The following is a 25,416-nucleotide window of genomic DNA, read 5'->3' as shown; positions in this document are numbered from 1 at the left end:
TTTTATAAACTGCACTTGGGGCTTCTGCCACCCTCTTGTAGCCCCCATGTGCCCGCGCCGTCCTGGAGCGATCCTCTGGTCCCCAGTCACTGCTCCGTTTTACTTTTGCTGACTTACAAGTCGACGACCACTGTGCTTGCGTGGCTCTTACTGCGGGCGTCTTTTGTTCGCGCTTCTGTCGCCGGGAGCGTCCTGCGCAGTGAGCAAACCACGTTTTGCGCCTAGTTATGTGATTAATGTGATTGGCTCAAAGTAATCACAAGGCCAGGAGCTATTGGAATCTTCTCCTGACCAAGATACAGAAGCTCTGCTGTTGGCCTGACATCAGAGTGAGCACATGCAGTGATATGAACGAGGAGACCACGCAGCGCAACTGAAATCTGCAGTAGCCCGAAGGCGTACCCCCCCCCTTAATAGAAGGAAAGATAGTATGGCCTGTGCAGTGACATGGGGCTGCTCATGCACTGCTTTTTCCTCTGTACAAGAGCAGTGTTGTACTGCTGTGTAAGTGCGGACTAAACTTACATCTGCACAGAGCGGCTGGCATTGTACACAGATGGGCGCATGACCACAAAGAGGGTCCCAGCGAGCAGTGATCATTTTTGCCACAGGTTACAGAGTAACAAATATTATTGCGATGCCAAAAAAGTCGTCCTCTGGTAATTTTATAATCTAGCTCAGGCATGGGCAAACTTGGCCCTCCAGCTGCTAAGTCCCACAATGCATTTGCCTTTGAGTCATGGCTGTGAGACTCCTGCAATGCATTGTGGGACTTGTAGTTCCTTAACAGCTGGAGGGCCAACTTTGCCCATGCCTGATCTAGATGCTTATGGTTTGGTTTCGCAGATGGCCTCCGTGTTCTCCCTATAATTTTTTTTTTTTTTTTACAGCTGGGTGGTATGAAAAAGTAGCTGGGTGGGGCGAGATGAGAGAATGCAGGGCCGGTGCTTCTGTGCGTATGTCTGCTTACAGCATAGGAGGTGAGCTGATAACAGCCGGGTGCTCACCAAAACTAGCCGGGTGGAACTCCCAGCTAAAAGAGCCTGGGGAGAACACACGGCCTGTATGTGTGCTGGTAAATGCAGTTTTTTTTTAATGTATTAAAAAAAAAATTGAGATCAGAAGGCGTGTCAAGGAATTGCCCAAAAGCAGCTACACTGGTGTATGGTGCAGTTTTTTTTTATTTTTTTTTTTATTATTTTTTTTTTAGCTAGTGTAGCTTCATAGCTAGGTTTAATATCAGTAACAGGAGCAAACCGCTCTAATAGCTAGTGATCATTACAATTAAAGCAGCTTTGTGCAAGTCATTCCTTTCTAGGGTTCATTCACCAGCAAGGGATTCAACCATGTGACTTTGCACATTCTGAGTCAATCACTCGGAATGTATGCATGGAGGGACTTTTGATTTTGGTGTCTGCTGCCTGTTCTGCAAGCTTCCTTTTTACCTTTTCGGAGTAGAAGGTATTTGTTTTTCAGTTCTAGGTGTGGAAAAAAACGTAATGCTCTTAATACATTACTTCAAGGCAGTGGTTTGTTTTGTTTTTTAATATGCAAATAATACCAGCTAGTTTTAAATCCAGAACAGCTGTATTATGACCTATAATCCAGAGGTTTGTGATAACCAAGTAGTTCTGGATGTACACCTTGCTTATAAAGGTGGTATGCATCCATGTAATTTGCATATAGCTTATTCCTTGTTGTGAAGTGATGCGTCATGGTCCCATGTGTGGCTAGCTTTAGTGCAGTAACAGTTTTAGCTGTTCAGTTTGTGATTTAGGGTCGGTTCACACGGTTCAAAACCGTATGCGTGGCTTTGTGGTTTTTTTTTTTCTTTCCATGGGCACGGATGCCAATGTTAAAAATAGCGGCTGTCTTCACACACTTCAAAAAAATGGATCCATGGGCTCTGTTTTAGAAAACTGAACGGAGAGTCTGGATTTTGCAGATTTTCATGGAGCCCGGATACCCGCAGAGGCAATGAAAGGGCATAAACAAGGGCAGGGAGGCCAGATACCGTAAGGTGTGTGTACACACTGTAAGCTTGTCTGGGATCAGGACCTGATTCCCCCAGGTGACTAGACCAAAGCTGTACAGACTCAGCCTGTAGGCGTGGCCATGTTCGTGCGCAAAGAGTGCGGCCATAACATATCCGTCAAGCACATTAAAAAAAAAATCATTTATTAGGTAATAACTGCAAAAAATGCATAATTAAGTCTGTATAGGCGGAGTGCTGCATCATCAATTAATTGCACAAGATGCAAGTCTGCTGAACAGTGAAGTACAATTTGGGACCTATATAGCCACACTAACAATCATTATGATGGGTTGGAGCAAGAATTGGCCTAGTTAGCAAACCTAGGGTCTGTGATGTAAAATTCCAGACACAAGGCTATTACAGCTTGTTATACATCAATCTATGGGTGGCTGCATACAAAAAGTGCTTTATTGAAACGCTTAAGGCCTGGTCCAGACTGGCTGCGTTTGCTTTTTTAAAAGCGCTGCATGCAACATTTCTGCAGTGATTCTCATTCACTTGAATGACAAGTGCTGCAAAATCGCTGCAAATTCGGTACAATATTCAGCGTAAACGAGACATGACACGTGCGCTTACTCAGAGGGTAATAGCTTACAAACATTTATTTATGTTGTGGAAACTTCTGAAAGACCTTCAAGTTAATTAATAGTGGAGTGAGAGTGTTCTGTGATCTCTAGATAAGACCGGTGACGTGGGTACACCTATGCCCACTCTAGACATTTAGCTAAAATATCAATGGTTAATTGTTTAGGTGAAATTTAACCACCTTAAAGGGAAGGTCCAAGCAAAATAAAAAAATGAGTTTCACTTACTTGGGGCTTCTACCAGCCCCATGCAGCCATCCTGTGCCCTTGTAGTCACTCACTGCTGCTCCAGTCCCCCGCTGGCAGCATGCCGACATTGGAGGTCGGCGGGCCGCATTGCGTACATTTTTACGCATTCCCGCTAGTGCAGGAACATTATCGCATACATTTTTACGCGTTAGTGGTTCAATGCGAAAAAATGTACGCATTGAACCACTAACGCGTAAAAATGTATTTGTTAATGTTCCTGCACTAGCGGGAATGCGTAAAAATGTACGCAATGTGTCCCGCCGACCTCCGAGGTCGGCAAGCTGCCAGCGGGGGACTGGAGCAGCAGTGAGTGACTACAAGGGCACAGGATGGCTGCATGGGGCAGGTAGTAGCCCCAGGTAAGTGAAACTCATTTTTTTTATTTTGCTTGGACCTTCCCTTTTTAACCCATTCAGGTTCCGTCATTTTCACGTGAGAAATGTTCACCTCCCATTCATTAGCCTATAACTTTATCACTACTTATCATAATGCACTGATCTATATCTTGTTTTTTCCGCCACCAATTAGGCTTTCTTTGGGGGGTACATTTTGCTAAGAGCCACTTTACTGTAAATGCATTTAAACAGAAAGAATAAGAAAAAAATGGAAAAATTCATTATTTCTCAGTTTTCAGCCATTATAGTTTTAAAATAATACATGCCTCCATAATTAAAACTCGCGTATTGTATTTGTCCATATGTCCCGGTTATTACACCGTTAAAATTATGTCCCTATCACAATGTATGGCGACAATATTTTATTTGGAAATAAAGGTGCATTTTTTCCATTTTGCATCTATCACTATTTACAAGTTTAAAATAAAAAAAAATATAGAAATATTTCATCTTTACATTGATATTTAAAAAGTTTAGACCCTTAGGTAAATATTTACATGTTTTTTTTGTTGTTTTTTTTATTGCAATGGTTGTTTTTTTTATACTAAACATTTTATTTGGGTACTTTTGGGAGGGTGGGAGGTAAACAATAGATTTATAATGTAAATGTGTGTTAATTTTTTTTTTTTTTTTCAGGTGTAGTATTACTACACCTGAAAAAATTACGGCCATGAGTTTGTTTACATGACGTCACTCTAAGCGTAGCACGCGCTTAGAGTGACGCATCGGGAAGGAGATGGCCAGAAAAAGCTCAGCTTCCGAGAGAAGCTGTCGCTTTTTCAGCGGGGGAGAGGAATCAATGATCGGGCTCCATAGCCCGATACATTGATTCCTTGGCTACCTAATCCGCGGCCAGGAGTGCGCGTGCACGCGCACGATCGGCTGCGGGGGCGCACGGTAGCGCGCATGGTTCCTGGACGTAGAAACTAGGAAACTAGGAACCAAAATAGGTTAAATAGAAACTCCGACTAAGAATTGAACTTTATCCCAATCAGTAGCTGATACCCTCTTTTACATGAGAAATCTATTCCTTTTCACAAACAGACCATCAGGGGGCGCTGTATGACTGCTATTGTGGTGAAACCCCTCCCACAAGAAACTCTGAGTATGTACTTCCTGACAGTAAGTTTCCTGTCTGTGAACCTTGCTGCATTGTGGGAGATAGCTGTTTACAGCAGTTTCCAACTGCCAAAAAAGCATGCAGCAACTGCATCACCTGCCAACAGTAAAAATGTTACCATGTAATAAATGTCAGAATGTAAATCAGGGATTTAAAAGATTGTACAATGGGCAAACACTGACTAAATCATTTATACATAATTATTGTAAAAATTAAGCACTTTTTTTATTACATTATTTTCACTGGAGTTCCTCTTTAAGGGTCCATTTCCACTAGAAGCGGTGCGATGCGGCTACAAAGCCACATCGTCCCGCAGGTGTCCTGAAACACATGCACACCGATGGAAGAGTTTCCACTGCGTGCATGTTGTGCGGAGCGATCCGAGAATCTGCAGCATGCTGCAGATTCTCGCACGGCCGCATCCGCCCGCAGCTGCGTCCCATCTCCTTCATTACATTCCGCATCTCTCAATGCGGAAGTGATGCGGCTAGGTAGCCGCATTCGCATCATTTAGTAGTGGAAACCGGCCCTAAGGGAATGCTGGGGGAGAGGGCAGTGACAGTTGGGGACATGCTCTTGATGTGTGGCCAAAAATATGCAATGGGTTATCAAGGTGTGTATGAAGGTTTACTGTTGGTTCACTTCCTATTCTGTGATGGCCACAGCCACCTTAAACCTACACGGGGTATGTAAATTACTCATTTCTGTTTGGCCAGTGTTCTCATAACGCACAGGAACAATACTGAGGAATGCCTCCACCTGTCCAGTGTTAAAACCTCAGCATTGCAATGCTGCACGCAAGTCTGAGGCCAGCAGTACCTCTCGGGTAAGGGCTTGTAAGGATTTATAATTACCAGTAGAAAAACGTTTGGGTGCCACGTTTGATGTTGACATGTATTTCTTATGTTTACATTTGTTTGCTCTGGGCACTCTGGTTTCCTATTAACAGTCCAGAATCCTAGTACAATCGATTGGATTCCTGCCCCAAAAGTACATTTTCCCTTGAATATGGTAGTCATGGTAGATTATGACTATGGTTGAGATAAGATTGTGAACTCTTTTGAGAAAACAAGATATAGATCATTTAGGTGTGATAAGTAGTGACATAGTTGTTGGTAAATGAATGGGAGAGCTGAAATGTGAAAATGCTTGCAACCTTAAAGTGGACCTGAACTCTACTTCTTCTCTGCTTAAAAAGATACGCAACAGGATAAGACTAACCTTTAAAGAAAAACATTTGTTACAGCTGATACAAATCCTGCAATAAATCTGCAGTGTTTCTACTTCCTGCTTTCATGGAAGCAAACATTAACATCCTGTATTTACCAATTAGCTCTTTGCTGTGGCTGTCAGCTGACACAAGGGATCAAATTACAACTTGTGATTAGACAAAAATGAGGGGGCATTAGACAGGCTCTCTAAATACATGCCGGGTGCATTTCTCAAAGCTTTCTCCTTCTGTCCTGTGCAAGAGTTCAGGTCCTCGTTAAGGTGAAAACGGCACACAGGTTTAAGTGGTTAAAATGCCTGATTGGGTGAGGGGCCTCAATGTGAAAATGTATGTTTGCATGATCAAGTCTTTATTGCTGCACATCCAGAATCTGTATCCCCTGCCTCCTGTTCTGATGTGCTCCCTTGCCCTCCAGTTGGTGCAGAGGGTGTGGTATGAGTACCTGATGTTCCCTGACATACCATGCGCATTACCTGGCGAATGCGCAGGGGGCCGATCGGGCCACGGAGCAGTCACCTCACAAGTAAGAGGCCCAGTACAATTGTATGGGCGTGTTCATATCTCCGGGTTGTAATGTAATCACGTTATCCTAACACACTTTCTTCAGTGTGTTTCTGGATAACATGGGAAAGTGTGCATGTTACCTAACAATTCTTAGTACGAAAAATAACATGCATGCTCTAAAGTGTAACGGAGGGAACCCGGGCCACCGGCTGGGAGCTGAGCTGTGGCGAGGGCTCAGGGTGGCTGCCAGGGGCTGGAGGAAGCCCCAGGTAAGTAGATTTTTTTATTCTTCCTGGACCTTCCCTTTTTAAAGTAAATGGGAACCTCATTGTAAAAAAAAAATGAAGCAAATACTTGAGAGGGAAGGCTCTGGGTCATATAGAGCCTTCCGTCTCCTCTCTCGGTGCCCTCTATCCTGTGCTGCCTCCCCCCATCCCCCCACCCCGTTTCAATCCCCCGCCGAAAGGGTATTTGAAAGTCTTCGGGAGCCGTGTCCTCCCAAAGACGTGCGGCTCCATACTGCACAGGTGTGAGCGTGCAAGAGAGCGTGCTTGCGCAGGCGCAGTACAGGGCCGCCCTTCTATAGGAGCACTCGAGCTCCCTGAAGACTTCTGAAGCTTCCTTCGGCCGGGTAAAGCAGAATTTGACTAAATTGGTCAAATACTGCTACCGGGCGTGCCGGCACTGGAACGAGGGGACCAGGAGAGGAGCCGGAAGGCTCTATAGGACCCAGAGCCTTCCCTCTCCTTGGGTAAGTATCTGTCTCTTTTTTTAAATGCAGTTCCCATTCACTTTAAGACTGTAAGGCTATTATAGGTTTAATAGAACATAAGGACTTTTGTGCAATTACTTCTATCTTAAGATGTTAACTTTTTTTTTTCTTGTCTTCTTCCTGTTCACAGATTTAAAAGAAAAAAATAAACAATGGGGGCATTTTTAGACAAGCCAAAGATGGAAAAACACAATGCCCAAGGGCATGGCAATGGACTGCGGTATGGGCTTAGTAGCATGCAAGGTTGGCGGGTTGAGATGGAAGATGCACATACAGCTGTGATTGGTTTGCCAAATGGACTTGATAGGTGGTCCTTCTTTGCTGTTTATGATGGTCACGCTGGTTCCCAGGTTGCCAAGTACTGCTGCGAGCATTTGCTGGACCACATCACGAGCAACCAGGATTTCAAAGGGACTGATGGTCAGCCGTCTGTAGAGAGTGTAAAAATCGGCATCCGAACAGGCTTTCTTCAAATTGATGAACACATGAGAGTAATTTCTGAGAAGAAACACGGTGCTGATCGAAGTGGGTCAACAGCAGTGGGCGTTATGGTTTCCCCCAATCACATTTATTTCATCAACTGTGGAGACTCAAGAGGATTACTTTGTAGAAGCAAGAAAGTTCATTTCTTTACACAGGATCACAAACCAAGCAATCCACTTGAGAAGGAGCGTATTCAGAATGCCGGTGGCTCGGTGATGATTCAGCGTGTAAACGGGTCACTTGCAGTTTCAAGGGCTCTAGGTGACTTTGATTACAAATGTGTCCATGGAAAAGGCCCTACGGAGCAGCTGGTTTCACCTGAGCCTGAAGTTTATGAAATTGAGCGGTCCGAGGAAGACGATCAGTTCATCATTCTGGCATGTGATGGAATCTGGGATGTCATGGGAAATGAAGAGTTGTGCGAGTTTGTAAGGTCCAGACTAGAAGTCACTGAAGATCTTGAAAAAGTGTGCAATGAAATTGTAGACACCTGCTTGTACAAGGTACAGTACATAATTGCCAGAATTCATTTTCCACTTTATTACTTTTCTAGATGCTACACTATGCCTTTCAAGCACCTTTGCTGTAATACTATAGTCTTTTGTGTGAGAACAGTGTCGCCCGGCAGAGATCAGGGCGCGATCCCTAAGGATATGCTGCAGGGCCGAAGCTGTAGCAATGCGCCACTATGCAGGGTAAAGGAGGGGTGACATAGTGGTGCTCAAGGAGCATGATGCAGTGGGAGGGGTAAATAAGGAGAAACATGCCCTTGGTCATCGCTCAGCTAAATCGGTCTGCCAGGCTGTGATCACTCACTGAGCTGACAAAGGGGGTTAGGGGCCACTGTGCACATGCTAGATTCTTGGCAGATGTGTACAAGACTTTAAAGGAGTCATCAGGCAAACCCTCCCCCCCCTCTACTTACCTGGGGCTTCCTGCAACCCCTTGCAGCTGACCTGTCCCACAGCTCTGCTCTCGGGCACTGGCCTGTGGTCCCCCACCTCTAGTGTGCCTATGCGAGCGCCGCCGTCAATCAAGTCCACGTTGTTCATAGGGTACTGCGTAGGCTGCAAGGGGTTGGAGGAAGCCCTGGTAAGTAGAGGGGGGGGGGGGGTGCCTGATGACTCCTTTAGGCCTGCACTGAATTGGGACTTAAACATACTTGACTTGAACTTACTTACTCTTCTCCTATTGTACATGAAGCAATCTGAGTTCTGTTCCTTACAAGCGGTCATACCACCTGGGACTGCCATCTGCAAACCACTCCCCAATAGGGGTTAGGAGCAGCGCAGGCAGCTCCCTCCCTCCCCCTAATACTCCCACCACCTTAGGGACTACCTGCTACTGCCCCACCACTAGGGAGATTAACCGATTCTCCTCCCTCAAACATTCAAAAAACAAATTTCCAAGTAGCTACTGTCTAAAATGGTCTGCAGGAAAGCCTGTCTGAAGAATGTGGGTGCACATTGCTGTGTATTTAAATTTTCTAAGGCTGAACCGATTGCGCTAGTCTCCAAACACCTCCCGTCGTTTTTAATTCAGTTGTAGCTAAGGAATGCTCACACGGTTTCTGTGATAGGAGACTTGAAGTGTATCAGAGATGACATGATGAAATAGACATGTGCATATACAGTGGCAAGCATACAGACACATGCTGTGCTCCTTTTCTTTTTACCCTGCTGAAAGAGTTTATAATTAGCTATGGAACTGACAGTTTTTCTCTAGTCAGTACCCAGTCGGCGTACTGATAATAAATTACAGCTATTTACCACTTTCCTAAGCAGATGCCTGGGCTTTTTACTGTGAGAGAACATAAAAAGGTCAATAGTTCATGTATTTTTACTCTGGGACTCTTGAGACACTGCAATTGAGCAGAGACTATGAAACATTAAATCTGCTTTGTAAATGTGTACACATAAAATAAAACCTTAAGATATCTAATGCTTGGAGATACACGGTACGTTTCTGTACCGTGTATCGACCAGCTGATCCGGCCAGCTGATAATATTCAGCTGGCCCGATCATGCCGCTCGACCCGCGCACGATTCCCGACGGCGGACAATGGCAGGGAATCGAGCGGCTGATAAGGACCGCCAGCGGGGACGAGCATGAATCGATTCGCGCAGACGAGCGGGGATCGATCTGGCGGCTAAACGGCCGCTGGATCGACCCGTGTATGCCCAGCATAAGAGTCATATTTAGGAGTAGGACAGATGCAATTTGTTTCTCATTAGTTTTTCATCTCTGGTTCACTTTAAAGGACAACTGAAGTGAGATGACAATGGAGGCTGCCAAATGTATTTCCTGGTAAACAATACCAGCTGTCTGGCAGCCCTCCTGATCTATTTGGCTGCAGTAGGGTTTTGAATAACACCTGAAACTAGCCTGCAGCTAATCTTGTCAGATCTGACAATGTCAGAAACTATCTCCTGTGTTCAGGGTCCATGACTAAACGTATTTGAAGATTAGCAGGATATTCAGACAATTAGTATTGCTTAGAAGGGAATAAATATGACAGCCTCCAAATACCTCTTCAGTTGTCCTTTTAATGGGTGTATGTTTGAAGAGAAGTACAGTATAAAGCTACATGCAGACACCTTGTGTTAGCTAAAAGTTACATTAACCACTTAAGGACCAGGGGTGATTTGGCTGATCTGTGCAGCGTGGGCTCTACAGCCCACAGCACAGATCAGCAAGGAGGCTGGGCGATCAGACTTACCCCCTTTTTTTCCCCACTAGGGGGATGTCCTTCTGGGGGGGGTCTGATCGCCGCCGGCTCTGTTCGTTCGGCGGGGGGGCTGCTCAAAGCCCCCCTCCGCAGCCATTTTCCGCCTCCATCCCCTTCCGTCCCTCCCCTTCCTCCTATGGGCAGCGCAGGACGGAGATCCGTCCTGCGCCGCCTAGAATAGATGCCGGCGAATCAGAATGCGGCGATCCCCGGCCAATCAGAGGCCGGGGATCGCCGATCTGCCTTATGGCGCTGCTGTGCAGCAGCGCCGTATGATGTAAACAGCGGGGATTTCTTCCGCGATCGACAGCTCGCACGCTGTTCACGGAGACACCCTTCGTGAACTAGCATGGAAAGTTTCCATGCAAAACCACTAACGGCCCGCCAACGCCTATCGGCGTTAGGGGGCCGTTAAGTGGTTAAAGTGTACCTGAACACAAACTCTTTTTCAAATAAATACTGATTGAGTTCCTCTCTGAAACCTCATTTCACAAATACCTTGCATAAGAGAAGTGTCTCAGGAGAAATTCTTTTCTTGAATCTCTGTAGGGCTCTAGATAGCTCGGCAGGACAGTTTGATATTGTTTTGACCGATGTCCAGGAATCTTAGGCATTGATTGCACTTTTGTGTCAGAATGAGCTCTCTTCTCTTTAATAAGCCTTTCTGCTTAGAATAAAATAAGTAACACAGGCCCTGTGAAACAGAGAAAGCATTTCCTACAGCTCAGGCCAGCAAGGTGAGATGGCACTGTGCACAAGTGGCCTTTAGGACAGGGCTGTGGAGTCGGTACAAAAATCATCTTACTCAGTTTATAAAACCTCCCAACTCCAGGTTGACCATGGCTGTGATTGGAAGTAGTGGACCAAAACATGGCAGCCTTCCATCAGCTGGTCCATTCCAAACGGTCTGGTCAGATTTTTCATATACCCTGAAAGAAAGGGTTGCTCCCCCTTGACTGTGTTGTGTTTACATGAGCAATATATCTATATATCTATACCTCTGTTTAATGCTGTGGGAGGTTTATTGTACATGAACATAAACTGATTTGAGTAAAAGCTGATCAAGAAGAAAGAATTTGTGCACCTCCCATCTTCAGAAACACCTTGATTTGTTTCATAAACATCCAAACTTACATTTTACTTTAGATCGTTTTGCTAGGCTGTCCTCTGTGGTGGGTGCCTATTTGTGGGGTGGCGTGCTGAGGTGAGAGTTACTAGCACAAATGCAAGACTAGTGACGGCCGTTTTGCATCTATACAGACGCTTGGTCACACTGCATTCCACAATTGACCGATTTCAGCAAAAACTAAGCCCCCAAGCCCCCACTTTTACCTGAAAGAACAGGTTAAAATGGTTGGTTCGGGATACTGAGGGGACTCTTCCACCTCTGCTTATGCTGGCATGCTATTTCCCTCATGGACCGTACCATTAGTTTGGTCCTCGTTGCCTGTACGGTGGTCCTCTTCTGTTCTAAACTGCAGAGAGCTCAGTGGAGCAACCTTTGTTCTCCCTGACCCCACATGCTACCCGCATTTTTCTTGGCCAGTGATCCCTGTATGGTGAATCGCCCCGCCTTATTTTATCCATTTTTCTGATGTCTTGTCTTCAGTTGGTGCCTTATGTGTGTCATTCAGGACCATGTAGTTGGTACATAAATCTTCCGACTTTTTTGTTTATGGCACCTCAAACATTGTTTAAAAAATGGTTGAACTCGATGGACGTATGATTGAGTGGTTGAACTCGATGGACGTATGTCTTTTTTCAACCAAAATGACTATGTAACTATGTAATTACTGCTAAAGCTTAGCAGATTTAAAGTGACATGAAGATTGGGTCTACTTATTGGATCAAACCTAAGAACTACTGGCTAGGAAGCTGATCCAGCACCCTATTGGCCATGCAAGCCTGTCGCTGCTAACATGAGAGGTTACTGTTAAAATGTGGGTATCTAATAAGGCAGATCAGTTAATACTATTTAGATCAGGGGTCCCCAAACTTTTTCAGTGAGAGGCCAGGTCAACATACTTCAGACTGCTGAGGGGCTGGAACATACATAAAATGATGTTGTAAAACATTAAATTCTAGGTATTGATTCCCCCAAATATGCCTGGAGGAGGTCTCCCAGCAGCAGCCATTCAGTCATGTGGCGCCCAAAGAGCGTCTATGCACCAGACAGTGAAGCATATCCAGGTGATAACCTGCTGTCCAGTTGGACTGCAGTGTCACCAGAATTGGATTGGAATCCAGCGAATGACTGCTCGCTGGCTTCTACAGTATGCGGATGGGTGGTACCAGCACAGCTTTTCTATATGCGGGCTGCTGATATTGAAAGGTACAGTGGACACTGGGCCACATCTATAGTTATACATTTTGTATTTGGGGGCCAGTGAAAAAGCCTTGGGGGGCGCATTCTGCCTGCGGGCCTTAGTCTGAGGACCACTGATTGAGATGAAGAGCAGAGGGATGCTGCAGGGGGCACATGTGGGAGAATACGTGCAAGCCCTTTCGGGCCGTAGCCAGGTGGCTGGGTTGCCTACATTTAAAATTTTGGCACGGCCAATTTTTAAATGTATGCAATACAAGTAACTGTTGTCAGCTCTAGCACAAACTCCACATGAGTTTTGATCTCACTTGACTACATTTTACAACAAGGCACCACTATTTAAGCATGCTTCCTGCTAGTCTCTGCTTCTGTAGTGCACCAAACAGTTAACCTCTCCTGTCACTGCCATGGCACTGATCTCATCTATCACTTAGTACATTCCTGGCTCCTTGGTACTGTGCTCCTTTTTCCTGAAAGGGAGTCTGAAATGTAAAAAAATATATATACTCACCTAAGGAGATAGAAAACTCTGGGTCATGTAGAGCCTTCCAGTTCCTCCTACGGTTCCCACGTTTCACGTTAGTGGGTTAGGGACTGCTCTCTCTGCCGCTGCGGGAGTCACTCCATACTGCACATGCGCGAGCACGCATTCTCACGCATGCGCAGTTCGGAGCGGGCCATCTGGAGACTGTCAAAGTCTCCAGCAGAGAGTGCAGTCTCCGACCCATCGATCGTAAACTAGCAGGGAAGCCAACGGTGGAACTTGGGGACCTAGGAGGAACGGGGCACCTCTATAGGACCCAGAGCCTTCCCTCTCCTTGGGTATCTTTTTTTTTTTTTTTATTTGTATTTACACTTTAGGGCTCGTTTCCACTATCGCGAATCTGCATGCGTCCAACGCATGCAGATCCGCACATGTAATACAAGTGGATGGGCCTGTTTCCACTGTAGCGTTGTTGAGGTGCGTTTTTTTCAGCGTGAAAAAAACGCACAAAAGAGCCAACGATTTCGCCTGCGTCGGGAATCCGTGCGAATCGCCGCTAATGTATTTAATAGTAAAAACGCATGCGTTTGTTACATGCGTTTTTACCCGCGATTTCGCGTGCGATTTCGCACCTTTTTCAATTTTATTTAGCCCTGGCAGTGTCATGGTTAATTTCGCATGGCACCCTGCCATGCGAAATCGCAGGCGAAATCGCGGGTAAAAACGCATGTGGAAACGCATCCGCATGCGTTTTTACAAGCGTCGGAATGCGGCCGAAATCGCGTCGCAACAGTGGAAACAAGCCCTTAGACTCTCTTTAATCCAGGGTCCTTTGTATGGACTAAATGGGTGAGGGTTGGAGCATGAGGAGCATAGCATAGGGCAGCCACACTTGTAAAGTGAGAGCTGCAGCTTCTGAGTAGTTGGAGGTACAGTGAAGGCAGAGAGAAAGGTGAGGTGGTCAGAGTTGTCTTTACCTCTGCTGTCATATGAATGAGAGGCTTCTCCATTTTGAATCTCCTGCCGCGGGAGACTTTGGCAGCTTTCGGAAGCGTTCTGGTTCCCGAAGACCGGTGCTTCTGTTCTGCGCAGTACGGAGCGGCCCGTCTTTGGAAGCCTGAGTGCCTCTGAAGACTGCCAAACCCCACCCAACAAGGAAGAGACTTAATGGGGGGGGGACACCGGGAGGAGAATGGGACGGCTCTATAGGACCCCTGAGCCTTCCCTCTCCTTCGGTGAGTATTTTTTTTTGTTTTTAAATTGCTTCAGACTCCATATTGGGTTCTACTTTAAGCACACAAAAAAAAAAAAATGTGGGGGTTTGGGCTAGAATGCAAATGAACCAATAGGGTGTTGTACAATGACTAATCATACAGTACTTTGATCTTGCTATTATAAACACAATTAATTTATTTCCACCTGTCATGTTAGCTACGCACTGTTGAATTTAATTTTTAAAAGAGAAACTGAAGAGGAAAAAAGTGCCCCTAGGGGTGTACTTGTCTCTGTATCCTAAAGAGGCTCCATCCGTCCTCAGCAGAGGCAATCCAGTGCTGGGACCCCCGACAGTCTGCTTGTCACCGTTGCATGCCTGCACACTAGCTGCTTCTCCACTTGGGCTCTGGTGGAAATGGCAACCTGCTCAGTAGAGCAGACCTGATCAGGCGCTGCCATGTCTGCTGGAACCTGAGCCGAGAGCTGCTAGTGTATGTGTGCTTTTTGTTGTTGTTGTTGTTGTTTTTTTTTTTTGTTTTTTTTTTGTATGGGGGGGAGGGGGTCCCAGCAACAGGGGGGGCCTCATTAGTAACCAGAGGCTTCTCCCTCCCGGGGTATCAGTTTTTTTTTTTTATCAAGTTACAGATTCTCTTCAACCACTTTATCCAGCACTACAGTATATCTACGTCCTCTGTGACTTCATCTAAGCCACGAGGACGTAGATCTACGTCTTGCAGCAGAAGCCTATCTGTGCACGATTGGGTTTGCTCATGTGCACACCTCTGGCACTATCTGCTGCAGCACTAATTGGTGAAAGGGAATATATGTTCCCTGTACCAATAAGATTGATTTTTACTATTAAAAATACTTTTATTTTCTCAAATCCTAGTGAAAAATGCACCCTGTATTTCAAAATCAAATATTCACTATATTCACTTCACTATAAATAGTGACAGGAACATAATCTGTGATAAACAGTAGAAAAAGCTAAAACAAAACTTGTTTATCTACAGTAGCCTTTTTTTAATTTTTAAACTGGAATTGGTGAAACTGAAATGTTCTTCCCTCCGCCCCCCCCCCCCCCCCCCCCCCTCTAAAATACATACAAAACAATTGTTCAATTGAAAAATGCTATACAATGAAAGTCTAGTTTGTCTTGAAAAAAATATATTTCATTTAGGTGTCATAAGTAGGGATAAAGTTATTGCTGATTAAATAGGGACATAGCCAAAATGTAAAAACTTTTGTGGTCCATAAGGGGAAATGAGGCCTGGATGCGAAGTGGTTAATAGCTGTTAGGTTTGATATGAACAGAAAATCTGATCTATCAAGCACAAGGACATTCCTGATACTTTTGTGCAGGGCTGTGGAGTCGGAGGAATTTAGGGTACCTGGAGTCTGTCGGTGGTTTCATAGCCCTGCTTATGTGATCAATATATTGATTGGCAATACTTGTTCCTTATCAAGCATTACCAGCAGGAAAGGATGGGGAAATGGCTGGTAGCTGCAGCGTTAGCGGTGTTCTCATTACATTGTACCTTTATGCTTTAATCTTGTCTAATGTCTGAGGTTTTAAAAGGGGTAGAACAGATAAAGAATTGATAAAAGGAAGCTAAAGATATTATTTACCTGATCTCCCACTGTACATTGTGTAACAGAGCAACCAAGCAGCTCGGGGTGACCCAAACCACTAGGAATGTATAGGGGGATAAAAGACACCGAAAAGCCCTCCTACTAATAAGCAATGCTTGGTGAAAGGTTGGTGTGGCTGTGTAATATTTTAAAGCAATAGACTTGCTATACACCATTAATTCTGGATGCTTGTCTAGATTACAGGGGCGAAAAGGGATAATTTGCATATTCAGTAGTGGTGCATTGTGGTTAACCACAAATGTTACCTTGTGTAAGACATCCCAGTCTGCAAATAGTTTCTTTTTAGGGCTTTTTAAAGAATCCTATGTTTTTGTTTTCTAGGGAAGCCGAGACAACATGAGCGTAATAGTGATCTGCTTTCCAAGCGCTCCGAAAGTGTCGCCAGACGCAGTGAAGAGAGAAGCGGAGTTGGACAAATACCTGGAAAGCAGAGTAGAAGGTGGATCATTTAACCAAAATAAGTAACCTAATGTATAGTGTAATTGTTGTTCTTAAAATAATGCCTTCAAGTGCCATTTAAATGTGGAGTTCAAAGGGCACTGTTGTCTACATGAGGTGAGCTTTGTCTCCTGACAATGTTACGTCCACACATCACTCCATTACTTTCATTGAAATAAAAACCAGCTCATTAATACTGTAACACCTGCTGAGTTACATTAGTGTTCAGGGTGGACAGTCCAAAGACAATATTTTATAGATATTATTGTAACCAGGTTTAAACAGAGTATTCAGTTTGATTTACAGTATATTTATTAGTCATTTGGTTTAGTTTAAAATGTACTTATATGGTATAATCCTTTGTTCTTGTGTGAAAACCTTCACATTTTCCATGTTAGTGTTTGTTTGTTTTTTTAGGTTTTTTTTTTTCCTTCCCTATGTGTTCCAGTAAGAGAGCTGCTACAGGTAACCTGAAGTGAGGGGTATATGGAGGCTGCCATATTTTATTTATTTTCAAACTATGCCCATTACCTGGCATTCTACTGATCTTGTTGGCAGTGACTGAATCAGACACCTGAAAGCATGCAGCTAATCTAGTCAGACTTCAGTCAGAACACCTGATCTACATGCTTGTTCAAAGTCTATGGCTAAAAGGATTAGAGGCAGAGGATCAGCAGGACAGCCAGGCAATTTGCATTATTTAAAAGGAAATAAATGTCAGTCTCCATATTTTTCCCACTTCAGATTTGTATTAAAGGGAACCAGAGGTGCATGGGATATGTAGGCTTCCATATTGCCTCTTAAACAATACCAGTTGCCTTGCAGTCCTCCTGTTCCTGTATCTCTAATACTTTTAGCCATAAATCCTGAACAAGCATATAGCAGATCAGGTACTCTGACTCAGGTTTTACTGGATTAGCCATATGCTTGTCACAGGGTTTTGACTCAGACACTACTTGTGCCAGATCGACATGGCTGCCAGGCAACTGGCATTGTTTACAAGGAAATAAATGTCAGCCTACATATCCCTCTCACCTCCAGTTCCCTTTAAGGACTCCATGGTGTGTTAAAGTATCTATTGTATTACCGTAAATGAAAATATCCAAGTTGGAACAATCCATCTTTGAATGCTATGTTCACTTGCTTGCAATTTGTGTTTTGAAAGATAAGTAAGCAAAAACTGTATTTTCAACTTGTAACTGTGTGTCTTATGGAGCGAGTTTTTCATACCTATGGCTTTGAAAAATATAACTAGCGGTGCTCAATTCACTATTTACAGATCCTTATGATTAATTTTTTGTTTTAAAAAGGTGATGCATTACACAAATTGGTGAAGAGCAGTTTTTAGTAAACCTCATTGGATCAGTATTGCTGCAGAACCTATATTGAGGTTGGGACTGCATAATTTCACATAATGTGAAATCACATGTGATGCTTTTTAAAGGAGTTCTGTGGAGGGTTTATAAAAACAAAAACTGACACTTACCCGGGGCTTCGATCGGCCCCCTGCAGCTGTCATGTCCCGCACCGTCCTCCTACAATCCTCCGTTCCCCGCTGCCAGTAACCTGCTAATTATTCATCTAACTAGAGACCAATAGTGCTCACTCCCACACGTGTCATAGTGAGCTTCCTGCACAGACGCAGCACAAATTTATTATTTTTATTTTTTTTTGTACTGCGCCTGTGCAATAAGCTCCCGATGATGCACATAGGAGCGAGCGCGCCTATAACCGTGCAGCCGCAGTTGTAGTCGTGTAGTTAGATGAGTAATTAGACCGGTACTGGCGGTGGGGAACGGAGGATCGTAGGACTGCGCGGGACATGACATCTGCAGGGGGCTGATAGAAGCCCCAGGTAAGTGTCAGTCCTTTTTTTTTTTTTTTTTTTTTTTTTTTTTTTTTTTTATTAACCCTCCACAGAACCCCTTTAATGGTGCACCTGTTCGTTTGGATCCCAACGATATATAGACCGCAATGCCTGTGTGGCAGTGTGTCCCCGGTGCGTAAAATCGTAAAGTACCTGCGATTCTCATATACTGTCAGCAGTCTATGGTGGGGCAATGTGTGAGTTACAACGCACAATACATGTGCAAAATCGTCCACGTAAAAAATGCGGGGATTTTCTGCAAACACAAATATGATCCCTCCCTTCATCAGGAATGGAAAGGATCCTCTTTTTGTCACATCTGCAGCCAGATACACGTGTAGCAGAGAACTACATCTCCCTCCCAGAAAACATAGCACTGCTCTCCTGCTTCCAAGAAGTGTAGACATGTACACAGACACTCCCACAAATGTTTTAAATCCTAGCTTGCATGCAGATCGTATGCAGTATGGAATAGAATCAGCAGGAAGTGCTTTTGATTGGTCCGGTTTGAAACTGCATACAATTCTGTATGCCCGCCTGAGTTATTTGCATTGTTTACCCCTCTGTCCAGCACACACGTCAGTGATCTGCCAGCACCCTGCTGGAGAACGGCTGCACTGAAGACTGAGGCAGTGCTGGAAATGTAGGAAACATTATATACAGTACAGTATAGTTGCATTGACTGATTTAACGCAGTCGTAAGAACACTGAATACCCTTATATATTAACTCCCACACTTTAAAAATAAACCTAGGGCTATGGCTTTAAAGATTTTCCCAGGGCTATGGCCCACTAGAGCACTGGCAATTTCAAAAGCAGCAGGCTAATGAAAGTTAATGGGGGTGAGCCCACAGGAGAGATTGCAGTTACAGAAATCGCAGTCGCTGGTCCTGCAGAATTTTTGCTGCACTTGTGCTTCAGTACAAAATATGTGAATGCTGCAAAATTGCTTTGCATTTGCTTTGTGAAAGAAATTTTGCAGTGATTTTACTACCTGAGCAAAATTTAAAAAATAAATTAAATTTGCAAATTGCAATTGCTCTGCAGGCGCAAGCACTACAAAAAAAATGCTTGTACAAAGCACTAGCAAAATGCTGAGCAATAGCAATTTGCAATCTGGGAGTCCAGCCGTGGTCTATAGTTATTTGTCAGGATCATTGAGATAGCTGAAGCCTGGCAGTTTATAAAAGGTTATATACAAATGTTATTTCTCCTATTTAATACCTAGTGCAATAACACACCATGGAGTTCTCCTTTAACATAATGTAACACATGGTTGAGTTCTTCTTCCTAAGATTTTGGTTTTATCCGACATCACCGATGGACAATTTTTATATAACTTGGTCACTGTCCACCATCATGTTATTTAAACAAATGTGTATCTCGACAGATCTTTGCTCTTTGAGAAATTTACCTCATTCAAAGCAATTACTTTTAGAACTACTGATGATCCTTTTATAACTTGTGCCATATTGTTGCACATGAAATTTTTGATAAGCTATTAGAGTGATAGAGTAGTATTTGAGCAGTAGACTAATCTATAAATATGGGTTACATGGACTTTTCATCGTCCAGCAACTGTCCTGGTTTGCTGGCCGAGATGTTGTAGAATGTTGGTGCTGCCTGTGGTGGTTCTCTGAATGGGAGGCGAGGAGGTCTTAAGAAGGGTTCTGCTGAGGATTTTTATTTTGTTTCCCCGAATTGAAGCCTACTGTATTTTTAAATGGTCACGAGTACACTTTAAAATTTTAGTGCGCTTGTTGTGTTCTCTGACCACTAAGGCTGAAGCCACAAGGCTCATCTCTGCAATGAAACTGCAGAGTATGTGTATGACAGGTGCCATTTCTATATACACAGACCCAGTATTGCTTTCTGCAGACTGAATACTATGGAGAAGATGGCAAGGGTGGATAGAATGCAGCTTTGCCACCTCCGGCATGGACAAGTTTGACACTAGTTCACAATAATACAGTATACTAGTTTAATCTTAGCTTTTTTAAATGAGAACCCAAGGTGGGCAGATGGGACACAGAGGTATGTTCTCTGCCTCATGACCTGGCTCTGTGCCTCCACACCGCCGCTCTGTCCCCCCCACCATCGCGATATAGCCCCCCCAAAGGTTAGCGACAATATTTGTCACTATCTAGGATGTAAACCCAGCTAGAGGGATTCCCTGTTCAATACGCCCGCCAGGGTCGTTCCTGCAGGGTTTCCTGAGCTGCCATAGGGCAGCTCTCTCTCCCTGGCCATGTCCCCTGCCGCTCCCCCGCCTCCCTGCACGCTGGATTAGAGAATTAATCTATAATTTCAGCGTCATGACCTATACGTCACGAAAGTAAAAGTGGGCCAGTGCGGCCCGCAGGAGGAGTGGGGAGCTGCGGTTTTTGTGGCTACCTGATCCGCTCAGCTCCCTGGATCAGGTAGCCTTTTTTTTTTTGAAGAGACTCTGTAACATCAAAAACGTCCCCTGGGGGGTACTCACCTCGGGTGGGGGAAGCCTCAGGATCCTAATGAGGCTTCCCACGCCGTCCTCTGTCCCACGGAGGTCTCGCTGCAGCCCTCCGAACAGCCGCCGACAGATCCGACTGTTAATTCAATATTTACCTTTGAAGGCTCCAGCGGGGGCGCTGTGGCTGCTTTCGCTCCGAAGGAGGCGGAAATACCCGATCTCAGTCGGGTCTGCTCTACTGCGCAGGCGCCGGAGACTTGCGCCTGCGCAGTAGAGCGGACCCGACGGCGATCGGGTATTTCCGCCTCCTTCGGAGCCGACAGCTGCCAGAGCGCCTGCGCAGGAGCCAGGAAGGTAAATATTACGTCACCGCTGTACGGAGGGCTACAGCGAGACCCCCGAGGGACAGCAGACGGCGTGGGAAGCCTCATTAGGATCCTGAGGCTTCCCCTACCCGAGGTGAGTACCCCCCAGGGGACGTTTTGTCGTTACAGATTCTCTTTAAGGTTAAAAATGTGAACTCGTGTTTGCACAGAAAAGAGACCCTTGGCTAGCGGCCCCAATATTAATCTTCACCATGTACTGACAAAACCTGTTTTAGGGGGTTGTATATAGCGATGGATGGACTGTTTTTTTTTTTTTACCAACGTCCTATAGTGTACGATAAGCAAGGACATCAGAAGCACAGACTGCACTGTCTGATATTCTCATTTACAGCACTTCTCCAAATGCAGCACTGACTCGTTCATTGTCAGTGAGTGGTACCAGCACCGCAAGGGAGAGAAATGCAGGTGCAGTGCATTACATTAAAGCAGTAGGATCAGCCATACTATGCCAGGGATAAATACTTGCTCTACTTACATAACACATGTATTATACTGTCCACGTTTTGATTTCAGTGAATGTTATATAGTAAATTACAAGAATTCTGTTTCTGGTGGGGGCCATGTCTTTTTGCCCACAGTTAAAGGAATACTATCGATTCACATTTTTTCAATTGACACAGGAATTGTTTGGGAAGTGCTGCTAAGTACTGGTGTATACATTTTAGTAGCAACTTATTTGTTTACTGTTAGCAAAATACATTCAAAGTTTACTGACGGCTGACTGAGCCATGAGGAGAGGGGAAATTCCCCTCTCACCTGATCAGTTAACTCTGTGTAGCTCTGTGTGTGACAGAGAGAGACAGGACACAGGAGCTGCAGCTGTTGGGAGCTCTGTTTCTGACTGAGGTGTCTGAAGAGAGAAGAGGAAATGTAACTAATTGTCGCAGCTCGTTCTTGCTTTCAGAGTTTGATATGTTTGATATTTTCTTTCTGTAGTCTGATATGCAACTCTGGCTGGGCATTGAAGCAGACACCCCTTCTGCAATTGATTTGTCCCAATACAGCTAAATCCTACCCTCAATAAATTACAGATATTTAACATGAAAATTAGGAAAATTTTCACACAGCTACTTAGACATTATTTGTACATTGTCATTTTAGAACACTTGGGTATCGATAGTATTCCTTTAAGGCTAACTCGTGATGTCATTTCTGCCCTTTACTTTTTTTCTAGTCTCCTCCAATCGCTGAGTCGCCTCAGCCTTGCTTGTAAACACAAGTGAGTAGGGGATTAGGTTTCAGATAAGAAGCTGGCAGGGAAATAAAGGGAAGAGGAGAAATAGATTATAGATAAAAAAGAACCCCCAGCATGCAATTCTTTGGCACGACTACTAAAGGGCCAGTGTTCCTTACGTATGTGGTAACTCCAAATCATAACAGCAGAACAAGTTTTGAAATTTTTGAATGCAGGATTAGCATCTTTATCACTTAATACTCAGACCAGTTGCTGTTGAAATTTGATTTTTATGGTGACGATACCGCTTTAACACACTGCCCCCTGCAATGCATACTCTGTATGAGGCCTAGATTGCAATCACTGGTGCTGTTGTCACTGGACAGGAGTTGAAGATCTAATGGATATTGCTGTAATTTATTTTTAAGGTTAACATGGTTTAAAAATTTCTATTTTTTGGTCCAGCGGCATTATCTATCCCTTTCTGTTTGGAACAGCACACCAGAATTAAGACAGGGCAGGAATGGGCATTGGTAATTAATTAAACCTTCCACCCTAATTTGTTAGCACATTGTAGTTTTATCAGTTAGGTGAAGCAAAAGTGCAGTATGCAGTCTTCCTGGGAGACTTACCAGCATGATGAGATGTGAATGCTACAAAACATTACAACAAGTAACGGGACAGAAAAGTATTGCCGGCCAATAGACTTTTTTTGTTCCTAGACAGGAAGTGAGGAAAGTTTGTAAGATTCTCTTGAATGGGGGACACTGATTACAGTAGAAGTATGGCTATAATGCTCCTCTGCGGTACCCAGATTCTTCTTTTGTGGGTCTCGTTACTTGCTCCTGTTTTATTATTCCTGATTTTCTACATACTCTAGCAGTTTTCCCAAACATGTTAAAAACCCAACTCCACCTTAAGCTTTTACTTCTAATCTGGATAGATCAAGGTAGAGTGAGCACCTCAGCCAAGTTCTTATGGCTCTCTGTCCACTGTGTAGAAATTCACTTTATTTCCTGTAGTTCTTACTTGCATCCCCTAAAAGCTGCAGGAAGTGTATAATTGGGGACCCAGACAACAAGAAAGAACATCCAGAAATGTCTGGAACACACCGTGCAATTTCCCATCAAATCGATAATTTCTGACAGGTTTAATCTGATTTCCAATCGTTTTTTTTCTGATCGATTTTGTACAGAAATGATTGAAAAATTCATCAGAATAGGAAATTGATTTCAACCGCCTATCTGACGGGAAATTGCATGTTAGGTATCGGGCAATTAGAATGGCAGCTATGTCATCTTGTATTTGCGCTCGTTGTCTCTGGGGAGATCTCTCTTTCGATCTGTAGTTAGACATCAGAGAGTATATAGCATAGGAGAGGTCTACAGCACATTCTGGACAAGTGTTGTCTGCAGTTAAGTCTGTAATATCAGTTTACAGGATGGCCACATGGCTGTACAGAGCCATTTTCTGTGACTTTGTTTCACTAGGATGTGAGATTTGCATAGCTGAAATATTAGATTTGAACAAATTTTTATATTTTTAATATTGCCCCCTCCTTTGGTAGGTATTTTTGAAGGAAATGAACTCCCAATAACTTTATTTGTAGCAGTCCATCAACTTTTGTAGTTCTGTTCCATACTATTTTCTATCGCTTTCTCTTACTGCTCTCAGGTGTTCATTTCAAACTAATATTTAGCAGATATGTTGATAAATAAAATATTTATTTGTATGTTTAAGAAAATAAGCAATAAACTTTATTAGGTTTTGGGGGTACGTGTTAGAGGGGTAAATGGGGGAGTACCAGTATGGTTTTTTCTTTATCATTATACATGTGGGAAAATGAATTTTGTTACAATACTCCTGTTATTTTTATGTGTACCTGAAGCAAATTTTGGGGGGAAAGCTGGGCAGCTTAGAGGGAAGCCTTTGGAAAGTCCTGAGGTTTCCTATTTCCCTCTTGAGCTCACCATTCCAGAGATGGGACCATCGGGACTATCTTGTCAGATAGGATTGCGTGGCCACGATCCTGTCAGCGCTTGAGCACGGGAGCACTGCGCAAGCACGGTGCCACTCATGCACTGATCTTCAGAAGAGCGAAGCTATGTTTGGCACCCTGGTCTAAAATTGAACTCCTAAAGGCAATTGTATTGACCAGAGGAAGCAGGCAGAGACCATTGAAATGCGTTGTCTGACCTGATCTAAAACTACTTTTTTGACTGGGTTGTCATCTGGAGAGGCATGATACCTCATTTTTTATAGTCTCTATTATTTTCTATCACTTACATACATTCTGACAATCATAGTTTGGGCTCTTCCACCCCTTATCATGGAAATGAGATGCAATATGACTTGTTGGAGCTTTCTGTAGCATCCTTTTTTTCTAAAAACAAGCATTGCAGAGGGGATTATAATGTTGCAGGCAGCCATTCCCTGAGGACAGTTTACGTATATCGCCGCACTAACACTTTCAGCATTCTACACAAAGCTTAGATGGGTTGCATGAAGAGCCTGTTGAGGAGGCATGCCATGGATTTAATAAAAATCCGCACATCCAGCTTCCCAGAAAAATGGGTAGTGTTGTACTGTAATGCAGTACATCTGTGTACATTTGTGAAAGCATTTGTCTTGCTCACAATGTTGTCTGCTGCGTTACAGTGCAACACCCAGACGCAGTGGTCAGCCAGCTCTTAGTAGTCCACTCGTCTAACCTTTTAGCAGCCACATATAGTAAAACTATATGTGGCTGCAGGACTACATTCTTCCGGTCATAGTTACCTGTCCAGATGGCTGGATCGGCTTCTCCTCTCCTTCACCCGCAGCGCTGCAATCCCGACATTGATTTCTTACTTCCAATCACATGAAATGGCATAATTGGGGTTCAGAGGATGGTGTCAGCATTACAGCTCCACTCTGGTGGAAGAGTCTTTCATCACCCCTCTCCCACCATGAGTGGCGCTGTAACACTGACACCATCCTGTGAGCCCCAATCACATCATGTGATTGGGACCCAGAACAGGTTGTCTGTCTTGCAGAGCCTCCATGGGTGGAGGAGAAGAGAAGAAAGCCGATCCAGGGGTCCGGACAGGTAACTATGATAGCTGCCTGCACCAACTCTGCATAGCTGCATTAGGCAGTAGAATTTAGCCGGCAGCGTATGCCCTGCCACAAGTTGGTTGAAATGAGACCACTAGGCAGGGCTGCTAAAAAGATTAAAAGAACCAGAAATTGGCTTTGTTGGCTCAATGTATGGCTTCAGTCTATACAGAGTTCAGTTGGAGAGGAGAGTATTGTTAACCTGGTTGGCTGTAAGCCTGAGCTACGGT

At 44.2% G+C, this 25,416-nt stretch overlaps 1 protein-coding gene across 1 annotated transcript in view; it reads left to right on the top strand.

Moving 5' to 3' along the window:
• The window catches only part of PPM1A (protein phosphatase, Mg2+/Mn2+ dependent 1A), a 78,159-nt gene that overhangs the window by 19,459 nt on the left and 33,284 nt on the right, over window positions 1-25,416 (top strand). The window contains exons 2-3 of the mRNA XM_068254429.1: window positions 7,021-7,876; window positions 16,098-16,215. Of these exons, the coding sequence (XP_068110530.1) occupies window positions 7,043-7,876; window positions 16,098-16,215 (952 nt within the window). The 5' untranslated portion in view covers window positions 7,021-7,042. The remainder of the gene's footprint in view (window positions 1-7,020; window positions 7,877-16,097; window positions 16,216-25,416) is intronic.

This window comes from Hyperolius riggenbachi, chromosome 9, assembly GCF_040937935.1.
Source record: "Hyperolius riggenbachi isolate aHypRig1 chromosome 9, aHypRig1.pri, whole genome shotgun sequence".
NCBI lineage: Eukaryota > Metazoa > Chordata > Amphibia > Anura > Hyperoliidae > Hyperolius > Hyperolius riggenbachi.
The sequence above is the reverse complement of the archived record's forward strand: the minus strand, read 5'-3'. Positions and strand labels throughout refer to the sequence as shown.